Source organism: Bidens hawaiensis, unplaced genomic scaffold (genome assembly GCF_021521415.1).
Source record: "Bidens hawaiensis isolate Kalapana, Puna unplaced genomic scaffold, B.hawaiensis_p1.1 tig00013397_1, whole genome shotgun sequence".
NCBI lineage: Eukaryota > Viridiplantae > Streptophyta > Magnoliopsida > Asterales > Asteraceae > Bidens > Bidens hawaiensis.
Window position 1 is genome coordinate 487,297 of NW_027492135.1, and position 11,925 is coordinate 499,221.

Here is an 11,925-nt window from a genome sequence, read left to right on the forward strand (position 1 = left end):
TGGTTCCCCGCCTGAGTAATAGGCAGTCGAATCTGTTTTAGAGCTTGAGTTTGCAGAGCCTTTTGCACCATACATTCCCGGATCCTGAACCTGATCAGTAGGCGTCTCTTTTCGTAACATGTTAAGCTCATAATTACGTAACTTGTTAACCACCTTCTCTAAATCAAAACTATCAAATTCTTTATCTTCTTTCATCAGAACTGTGTACATCTCCCATCTTGATGGAAGAGCATCAAGAAGTTTTTCCAAACCTCACTCTCAGAATACCTTATGGAGTAGTTGTCCAATTTGGTCATCAAGTGATAGTATCTTGTAATGATGTCATCAAGTGATTCATTCTTAAAATACTTGAATATCGAGAACTGAGTTTTTAGTAACTTTATCTTGGAGTTTCGAATTCCGACGTTACCTTCATAGCGGCTCTCCAATGCTTCCCACAATTCTCTAGCCGTCTTGTACTTTCGGAAAGTATGAAGAATTTCCTGAGGTAGTGCCATGGTGATTGCAGCTAGTGCCTTACTTTCTGCCTCGTACATCTTCTTCTCATCGTCCTCCATCTTATTATATTTTTTCAGTTGCTCACGTCCTTCAAACTCAGTTGTTGGAGGGATATAACCATCCTAAATGCATACCCACATCTTTGCATCTTGATATTTCACATACTGCTCAAATATGTCTTTCCACGCAACAAAATCAGTGCCTTTAAGTAACTTTGGAGCTTTAGTCGCTGACCCAGCTTCAACTTCCATTTTCACCAGTTCCGTGATGTTTATTGACGTCATATTAAACCGAAACAGGAGTTGGAACAAAATGAAACGATCTTTCGTGAAGGTGAAGATAGTACAACTTCACCTCGTGTTAACTTCACCAGATTATAACTTCACCACGTAACTTAGCCAACGCACAAATTCACCAAAGTATAACTTCGCCAAAGTATAACTTCGCCAAAGAATAACTTCGCCAATTAACTTCACCAACGTACAACTTCACCAAAGAATAACTTCGCCAATTAACTTCACCAACGTACAACTTCACCAAAGAATAACTTCGCCAAAGTATAAATTCGCCAAATAATAACTTCGCCAACTAACTTCACCAACGTACAACTTCACCAGTTATAACTTCGCTGAAACCCTAACTTCAGGTGACGGCAACTGCAGGTCGCGAGATCTGATTTTGAGCAGTGTTTTTCTTGTTTCGAATGAGTAAAAGGTAGTATGGAGTGCGACGAGGGTAATATAGTGTAGGAATGGACTGAACGATTGGTGTTTTACGTGAAACGATTCCGTGAAAAGTCTAGCGGAGTTCGTTTAACACAAGTGTGATAATCCCGAACCACACAATCACGAGCAAATGCTCTGATACCAATTGTAGGTTCCCAGCCGGATCAACACAGGATTATCTCGTAACACGAGGGTGCGGAATCCCCTACGTATACAATACGAGTGTTTAGACGAGAGACACGTAAAGGAACACGTAACACGTAAGACAAAGGTTACTTTTCTATTAGATGTGAAGACACGTAGCACCAAGAACCTGCTACACCTTACAAAACGAACAACCCTAAAAACCTTACCAACTAACGGCGCAAGTTAGGTTAATATATCACGACAACTTCGCCTAACACCCTAGGCGAAGTTGTCCCTAACTTCGCCAAAAGCTAAGTTCGCCAAAACCAAAAACAAAACTAACTAGTTTATCATGACAAACCAAACATCGTAATGATTACAGACACGATAAACTCGAGACAAATGAACTACTGGCATAATGCACCAACAGAGCTCTTGAGGTTTCAAGCAAATGTTTATGCTTTCTTTCAACAATGCCGTTTTGTTGAGGGACAGCTACACAAGTGGTCCAATGAATAATTCCTTTACTAAGCAAATAAGCACTTTGAATTGATCCAGACCTTAGTTCAAAAGCATTATCGGATCTGATGCATTTCACAATGGTGCCAAACTAGTTCCTAACCATTTCAATAAAAAAATTGAAGTACAGGAGAAACATTGCTTTTGGTTGAAAGCAAGTGTGCCCATGTGGTCCTACTAAAATCATCCGTTGTGGTTAGAAAATATCTAAAACCACTGTATGTAGGTGTGTGGTACGGCCCCTAAACCTCAATATGAATTAGCTCAAAAAAACTTTTGTAGTTGATGAGTAGGAAATGACAGTTTATGTTGTTGTGTCATAGGATAAATATCAGAATGCTCAATAGATTTTAAGGAATCATTAGAAATAAAAGGTAATTGTTTCAGTCTGTAACTTGGTAAAAGACCAAGTTTGTTGTGCCAAGTTTCACAACTTACAACAGAATTACACACATTATTGGAGACAAAGGAATTGACAGGAAAATGTTTAGTGGCCTTGAGAATGTAAAGACCATTGAGCATATCACTAAGAGCCTGTAGCCTCTTCAGAGAAGGAGCCTGCAAAACACAAGAATTGTTAGAGAAAAAGACAATACCGTTAGAATCAATACATAATCTTGACACAGAAAGAAGATTATGCGTAAAATGTGCCACAAGAAGAACATTCGACAAGGATTGGTTAGAGGAACAGTCCCATATTGATAGAATGTGAAAGATGTGACATTAGGAAGAGTGATAAAAATAAGATTTTTAAGAAATGAAGCGCTTGAAAACAGACTTTGATCGTGGCACATTTGATAATTGGCATCGGTGTTAATAATCCATTTAGAATAATGTTTTGAAGAATTGCAAGACATTATACCTCTGAAAGATTCCTGATTGATGGTTGTGGCATGATTAACAGTAGATGTGGTTAAAGCACCATATTGAACTTTAGTCTGCTGTAATAGAAACATGAGATCATCGTATTGTTGCTGAGTTATGGCTTGTTGCTGTTTAGATTGATTCTTATGACCACTTTGCCCTTGATCTTCAGCAAGAATAGAAAACTTCTTGCCTTTGGTGAATTTGATATCCTTGGGAAAACCAATCAACTGATAACACTTGTTGGCCGAATGCCTATTCTTTTTGCAATGAGTGCACACCAAGGTTCTTCTATTCTCTCATGTTCCTCCACTGCTGGCATTCATAAATGCAGAAGAAGCAATGAAATCAATGGTGATAGGAATCTCGTTCTGTTTTCTCATCTTGTATGAGAATACCATAAGCATGGTTGATAGAAGGAAGTGGTTACATCATCAAAATGTTGCTTCTGATCGTGCCATAGCTAGGATTAAGACCAGCAAGAAATTGAATCAACCTTTGATCTTCTTCTCTCTTGGCAAACAATTGTGCAGCTCCACATGTGCGGGAGGAAATAGTATTATTAGCATTCAGCTCATCCCAATTTGATTTCGTCTTGGTAAAGTATGTAGCGATATCACTACTACCCTGAGTGATTTGGCAAAGATTCTTTTTTAATTGATAAAACTTAGCACCATTTGCCTGACCATAGCGAGTATTCAACTCATTCGGAAGAATCTGAGCAGTTTTAGCATATAAGACACTATCACTGATATCACGAGTAAGGGTGTTGAGAATCCATGATATCACCATATCAATGCGACGCTACCAAATTGCAAGATGTAGCTCGTTATTTGGCATAGTTAAACTATTGTAAATGAAACCAAGCTTGTTTTTAGTAGAAAAAGCGATCGTGATTGATCTTTTCCATGCACCGTAGCCAGTATCATCAAAAAATTTCGAAACAAGGATCATACTAGGATGATCTGAAGGGTGAAGGTAAAGAGGGTTCAAAGAATCGATGGACAAATTCGGAAGAACAGAACTGTTCGAGTTTGCCATTGAATCATAGCATAACAAAACAAATGCACGAGAAGAAAACAACTTATGCGACGTATAAGAGAAGACTTATGCGGTATATAAGGTATGCATCGTGTAACATATACGGCGTGTAACTTAAGCACCGTATAAGATATACGCAGAAAATCCAGAAAAATCAAAGAAAATCCATAGAAGAAATACAAAACTCCGTTGAACAAAATCCAACGTCGGAACAAATCATTGACGGAACGAAAATAGAGTATGTCGATAAACAAAGAAATCATCCAATTTCAAAAGAGATTGAATGAAATGAACAGAATTGATCAAGGAAAAATCAATTCCCAAACAAACACGAGAATGATCAAAGAAAATAATCAAAATATCAAGAACAAACAACAGATGAAGAGAGAAAACCGGCGAAACGAGAGAAACCAGTTGAAACAAAGAGCAGGATTAAGAACTCTGTTCTGATACCATGCAATCGTAGAAGAACGATGACACAGAAAGAAAGGAAAATAAGAGAAACAGGGAAGTAAAATTTTATTTCATCAGAATGAAAATTACAATTAATAAGAAACAAGAAAACAATATATATATACTAAAACATGTGTGGCGTCTATGTTTATACACCGCATATGCTATACAGGGTATAAACATATACGCTCACAACTAATTTGTGTTGTTCCAATAGTTTCTCAATAGTCTTTACCTTCTCCTTATCCACTTTTTTACCCGTCCTTTAAGCCATTTAAGCTTTGTAGCCAAACCCGAATCGGCTGAGCCGGAATATATTTAAAAGATTGGCAAAGCAAACATCGGGAATTCGAGCCAGAGTTAAAGAATTCAACGGGGATATGACCATAGTCATTGGCAACGTGGATAAGAGTAATGGGCAATGATAAGCCATTTAAGCTTTGTAGCAAAACCCGAATCGGCTGAACCGGAATATATTTAAAAGATTGGCAAAGCAAACACTGGGAATTTGAGCCAGAGTTAAAGAATTCAACGGCGATATGACCATAGTCATTGGCAATGTGGATAAGAGTAATGGGCAATGACTAGATCTATCCTTATCTAGGTTAGTTACATAGGCCAGTGGTCTTATATTAAGAAAATTAATACTCACCAAGAACTGATCAACCTTGCTCATTTTATCCCCTTTATCGTTAATGCATGTAAATTTGTTACCGCGGATGTTATACTCCATCAAATTAGCAACCATTACGAAGTCGTTAAAGTAAAAAGCTTTAGCGCAATGAATTCTCAATTGACTCTTTCTGACTGGTCCCTCACATTGTTAAAATCTCCCAATAATATCCACATCCCAGAAAGCGAGTTTCGAACAGCCAAGATCTTAGCCCAAACACCCCATAGCTAGATTTCAGGACTCTTATTCAATTTCATTCAGATACATTGCATGTCCCCATATGTTAGCTGTCAAACAATTTATTTGCCACCATTGACTCCACCTTCACCAATAGCAATTGCTCGAACCTCATTTAATCAACCTTGCAAGTTGCAAATCAGCCCCATATTTTAAGGTAACCGACACTTCCTCGTTATTGACGGATTAAATCACTTCACTGCCATCAATTGTCCGCGATAAATTACCGTAGGTAGCCCCATCCTTCAAAGATATAAGATGCTCCATCATGTTCTGTTGGTGGATCGCCATGAGAGAATAAAGGGAGGGGAATATAAGTCCAGGATAAAGGTGATTAAATATGGTTTTAGAAGTAATATCAATGACTATAGAAATCAAAACTAAATTAAAAATACCAGTAAGCAACATATTATTATGTGAATTTTTTTTTTTCAAAGCAATAAATTCATATGTTAGGTAATTCAACCAAATGGCAGAACATAAGTCATACAATACACAAAAACATAACAGAAACTTCTTTACTGACGGCTTTAAAGATATTGTTGATCTCAAGTGTCTTCGGTAGCATATGCTAAGAACTTATCACTTGGAAACTCAGGCAATTTTTAATCACATATTTTTATTCTGTGTATTTCTTATAAAGTCTTCTGTTTGAATCAATCAAGAAATTAATCTGAAAATTAAGGGCGCTCAAAGTTTTATCGGCTCTTGATGTCGCCAAGACACAAGATTACCACTATAAAGCGATTGTAATCACAGCCTTCACGGGTATGGGTTTGTTAAGGATCATAATCGTGGACCATAAGAAATGGTTTCTATTTTGTTTTTGGAGATCGGTAGCGGGCAACAACATGAACAGTGGGCATTTTCCTCATTTTGTTGCAAGTAGCAACTTAACATAAATGCTAACTCCCTTCAATTTGAAGAGCTGTATGTGTTACATTGAGACAGGTAGAAACTAATAATCAATATGGGAAAACCAAATGAAACATATGTGTATTTAATTATCCCTTTGATTGCAGAACCGGCCCTAGGTAGTGCGAGCCTGATAACCGATCAATACCTGTAATTTTAAGAGGCAAATTTTTTTGTAAATATACATATTTTTTAATTTTTTTTAAATAGGTATGAATCTTAATCATCTCAAATATATTGGGATCAGACATTTTTTTTATACATAATCCATTTAAACTATTGGGTCAAAACTAAATTTAAAAAAGAACTAAAAGATTAGCTTATATACTTCGTTAATCGTTATGGTTTCCATATCTTTTATTTTGGCTCGGCTGAGGTATTTAAATCCTGGTCGGGACCAACCCTGCCTTTAAGGCTTTGATAGAGAGGGAGGGTAGAACGAGAAATCAAATTTATGTTAGTCCATAATTGTATATGTATATTTAGGTGGTAGGAAGCAGGAAGGTTCGCTTGCCAAATATGCGAGTGACATGTATCGCCAATGGGTCTCTTTTCAAGAATGAAACTTTGTGTAGGTTGTAACTAAATAGTCAAGAGTCCCGTAGGCGATATTTACGAAAGTTTTTTTTTTCTAGTAAAGTTGACTGCATTTTTGGATAACGGTATTCTAGTTTCTTTCGTAATTCAAGTATAAAACAAATAGTAATTAACTGCAAGGTCACAAGATGTTTTTATTATATGAAAACAAATAGCTATAATCAACAAACAATTTATTATAGCTATATATGAAATTCCCTAGCAGTTTCCTTCCAAATATTTTAATATTTTCTTGTGTACGTCCATTTATGATTTTTCTCTGTTAATTTTTTCTATTTTATATATTTTAGTATTATGAAATCATAACTTACTTTCAGTTTGAAGACCTAGGCTAACTCTAAACAATAATTACAAACTTTTTTTGTTTATAAACCAGACGCATATTCTTCTCACATAGCTATTATTACATTGTGAATCAACTTACCAAATTAAAACCAGCTATAACTTATACTATAAACATATTTAATAAGTTAGCTATTCGAATCTAATACAAACTAAAAGCATTTACATGAGCTTAAACATAGCACAAAACTGACCAAATAGTAGCGAACTCTGGCTTTTTTGGCTAAACATGTTTACTAGCTACTTCGATGAGAAACCGACAAAAACCTGTCTAGAGACTAAACCAAAATTTGCAAGTTTAATGTTTGATTCAATTTGTGTTTTCAATTCATGAAATAAAAAGTTACACCGTCAAACTACTACAAATTTTTAAGGATCTTTGAACTAATTTGTATATTTATAATTATAACTTTCATTATTTTATATTGGTGATTTTAGTGTTATCAAAACATTTTAGTTAATCGGGATTTTCTTTGGCCCCACTGTGATGACTTCGAACATTATTAATTAACCGGTGGTACTAATAGTGTTTCCTTTGGATTTTTCCATTAATGTAACTATATATAACTGATAGAAGCTAACCGTCAGTTGACATACTTTTTAATTTTTAACGAAGACGTGTATTACTCGATAACATAATTGACTAGTTTCCTGCTATATATATAATACTAGGATAATAACCCGTGTTACACACGTGTGAAAAACATATCAAAAAACAATATAAAATGTAAAAAAACATATTCAATCAACACAAATCTATGTCTATAACATAAAAAGAAAATACTTTATAAATAAATAATTCAGTAAATATAATTCTAACAATCATTAGAATAATTAATATCATAATTACATTAATAAGTTACAAAAAATAAAAGTCAATATCATTGATAAAAATTTTATTGTGAACATGTGGAAAATAAATTTATGGAAGGTTGATGACATGGAAGCCTATGCAGACAATTTAGGTGAAGGACATATGGACAAAATTGTGTCACTTTAATATATTAGTTAGATATACAATGTCTAGAAATTAAATATTCAGACCAACTAATATCAAATAAAAAAGAAAGATAAAATGAATAGACCCATGCGTCATTGATACTTCCTAACCAAATGATCATGTTATTAAAACACAAAGAAGACTTGTGCATTACTCTAGAAAGGTTGACTAGTAATACTAGTTTTTAGGTTTTAGAATTAATATCTATGCAATTGGTTTATGGTATACTGATATGGGGATGATGGTTAAAACTTTCTATCTTAAGGTCTTGAGTTTGAAACATGACTCGAGTAGGGGTTTCTCGTAGTTGTGGGTTTCTTTCTTTTGGGTGTTCTTGAAGCGACGGATTCGAGAATGTTTTTTAGAGGGGTGCACTGTTTTTAGATGCTTCAATTTCATATAATCGGATAAAAGAAAATAGGGCCGGTTAGACGGTTCGAGTCGGTTAGACGGTTCGATTCGGGAAAAGTTTATAACATAATAAATATATGATACAATAGAAGGCGGACTTGAACATTCAAATTAGGATCCGAAAAAATTAAAACATTACATTATTCAAAGTATACGAGCTATATTTATACTTCTAGAAAAAAAAATAGGGGTTCGGGACCCTCCTCGTCCCTTAAATGTTTAACTGATGAAGTGATGTCTTAAATGCTAGAAAACACAAATAAGTAAAATTAAAACAATCAGTAAAAAACCTTGTGAAACAAAATAGGTTTCTTAATTAATCACTATATAAAATACAAAATAAAATTAACCATATATTAGAAATAAAATAACATATATAAAATAAAAACTAATAAATAACCCAACATTTTTTAATCAAACTAGAAAACGAAACTTCATAAAGTATTAATATTAACTTACTAGATAAAAAACTATTTATAAAAAGTTAAAAACAAATAAATTTAATCATGAAATGAGATATAAGTTAAAAAATAAAGGCATTAGCCACTCCAATGTTAACAAGAATCAAACACGAGACTATAATGTTAACAACCAACATCTTAGCCGCTCCATTATTTTTCTAATTTGTTTAGAGGGTGCATTTTAATTTTATAAGGTGGTGCACTCCAGAATTTATATATAGCATTACACTACTATTTCAAAACTCGGGAGTTCCCGTGCACCACCAACCATCAAGGTAGATCCGCCCCTGTGTTCTTGTGTGGTCAAGCTTGAGATGTCAAAATCAATATTAACAATTGACATCCCATCTTAAAAAGACTCACTCAGATGTCGGGGGTAGTTTCAACACTGTTTTAAAAATAAAGTTAAAATGAAATAATATTAATGATAATAGAGAGTAAAATCAAATTAGAAATGGCAGTAACCAACCCGTTATTATTATAGATGATGTCAAAACATTAAATTCACTTGTCATGTTAATACAACCAAATGGGCACCACAATATGAATCACACAAACAAACATGAAACCTATTCACTTAGATATTGTTTATCTCAAAAGTCTTCGGAAGCATATGCTAAAAATTTGTAACTTGGAAACTCCCAGGCAGTTTCCAATCATTTATATTTTGTTATTTATATTTCTTATAAAGTCTTCTGTTTGAACCAATCCATAAACTAATCTGAAAAATGGCGCTCAAAGTTTTATCAGCTCTTGATGTCGCCAAGACACAATATTACCATTTTAAAGCGATCATAATCGCAGGTATGGGTTTGTTTACAGATAGTTACGATTTGTTTTGTATCCCTCTTATCATGAGGATGATAGGAAGGATATATTATCCTGAGATACATAGAGACGTGGACCAGAAGAAATGGTTTGAGGTTCCAACAGTCATTAACTCGACGATGATATGCGTCGCGTTAATGGGGGCCGTGATTGGTCAACTGGTCTTCGGCCGGCTTGGTGACCGTGTCGGACGACGCCGTGTGTACGGAATTTCTCTGGTGATGATGGTGGTGGGGTCTATTGGATGCGGATTTTCACTATCTAAATTGACATCAATGGTGTTTGTTAGCCTTGGGTTCTTTCGGTTCTTGCTCGGGATTGGAATAGGAGGGGATTACCCGTTATCGGCTACTATTATGGCGGAGTTCGCTAACAAGCGGACTCGTGGAGCGTTTATTGCGGGTGTGTTCTCCATGCAAGGGTTTGGGATACTTTTGAGTTCGCTTGTTTCCATGATAGTGTGCTCCATTTTTAAAGCTAGTGCCAACGAGTACAGGCTAAAGAGGCCGTCCGACCTCGCACCACCAGTAACCAATGCTCCGGTCCCACCTGAGGCGGACTTGGCATGGCGGCTCATTCTCATGTTTGGTGCAATTCCAGCATCTATGACTTACTATTGGCGGATGAAGATGCCTGAAACCGCACGGTATGAACAACTGATCCTTAATTCTTTCTATCTAGGAACTTTAACCAATAGTATTTCTAGATGGTTTTTGGAAAGATTCATAAAACTAGATAATTTTTTTGTGGTACAAGTGTATCATGAAACAACAAACGCACATTCAAGATTTTTATTAGGGTGGACAATGAATTATTTGGAGGTCAAGATCATCATTTATTAACAGTTCATTTAACAAATAGTTTAGATTGCTTTAATAAGTTGTTACTTAAATTCATTTTAGTAATCTAAATACACAATTTTTATTTTTATTTTCTTTGTGTCTTTATTTTACTGTAATTGTTAAAAAAACACAATCGCTACAAAATAATTTATTTTACTGATATATAAAAAGGAATTACCTAGTTCTACATCTTGTAATCAAGAAAGACTTAACACCGTAAAAATTACAGATTCACGGCTTTGGTCGAGAAAAACACATTACAAGCAGCAAAAGATATAGGGAGAGTGATGAATGTGCCACTTAGTACAATCCAGGAAGATGTCGAGATGATGGAGACTCCAAACACTCGCGCTGCTTTGTCGAACACCTACCCTTTCTTCTCTAGGGAATTTCTTCGACGACATGGTCGAGATCTCATCGCCGCATCTGTCAACTGGTTCCTCATCGATATTGTCTTCTACAGTCTCAACATATTCCAATACCATGCATTTAGCGGCCATATGAAACGGAAAGAAAACATTAATCTTTACAAAGATGCATTGCAGATCGCAAAATTCCAAGCACTCATTGCTATCTGTTCAACGATCCCTGGATATGTTGTGACAGTTTACTTGATTGATTACGTTGGGCGAGTCAAGATTCAGGCAGCCGGGTTCTTCTTCATGGCGGTAAGCTTGTTCACAATGGCAAAGGTTAACAAGGGCGATTGGGAATCCAAGCAAAATTTCGGTTTCATTATTCTCTATGGGCTCACTTTCTTTTTCTCAAATTTTGGGCCAAACACGACCACGTTCATAGTTCCAGCAGAGTTGTTCCCGGCTAGGTTTCGTGCAACTTGCCATGGGATTTCGGGTGCGGTTGGAAAAGTAGGGGCGATAATCGGGTCAGTTGGGTTTCTGTGGGCTTCTCGTGATCGTCATTCGGCGTCGCATACGTTAACGTTCATGGGCGTGGTTTGTGTTTTAGGGTTTTTTGTGACGTATTTTTTTACAAGAGAGACAATGGGGAGATCATTGGAGGAGAATGAGAATGCTGATGAGTTCACCGGTGTTTGGTTTGTGAGATTTTGGCCTCATAGGGCTTGGGCTAAAAGAAATGAAACTAACACGGGTGAAATGGCGTCTCTTTATGTATAATATGTAGATATTCTTATTGTTTAGATTACAACCATAAAAACTTTATAGGCAGTAGAGGTGATGACTAGTGATAGATGGTTAGATGAAAGTTTAGGAAAAATAAATTACGTGCGTATATCATATTTGATTCGTTATTTCGATTTAAAGAGATTGGTGTGTTAGTTATATATTATAATGTTCTCATTGAAACTAATGATTGAAAATATATTTATAAGAGAATGAAATACTATTCGTCTTCACCTTCATCTTTATGTTCA

General features: G+C 35.5%; 1 protein-coding gene across 1 annotated transcript; it reads left to right on the plus strand.

Annotated features, from left to right (window-relative positions):
• Positions 1 to 9,515: 9,515 nt before the first annotated feature.
• Positions 9,516 to 11,681, plus strand: LOC143543966 (putative inorganic phosphate transporter 1-9). Its single transcript, XM_077036161.1, has 2 exons — positions 9,516 to 10,336; positions 10,762 to 11,681. The coding sequence occupies exons 1-2, from the start codon at positions 9,591 to 9,593 to the stop codon at positions 11,666 to 11,668; spliced, it is 1,653 nt and encodes a 550-aa protein (XP_076892276.1). The 5' UTR covers positions 9,516 to 9,590; the 3' UTR covers positions 11,669 to 11,681.
• Positions 11,682 to 11,925: the final 244 nt, after the last annotated feature.

Excerpts from the sequence above, each read along its gene's own strand:
- LOC143543966 (XM_077036161.1), top strand. The coding sequence starts at position 9,591 with ATGGCGCTCAAAGTTTTATCAGCTCTTGATGTCGCCAAGACACAATAT. Across the intron at positions 10,337-10,761 it reads AAGATGCCTGAAACCGCACG|ATTCACGGCTTTGGTCGAGA; the intron begins GTATGAACAACT and ends TAAAAATTACAG.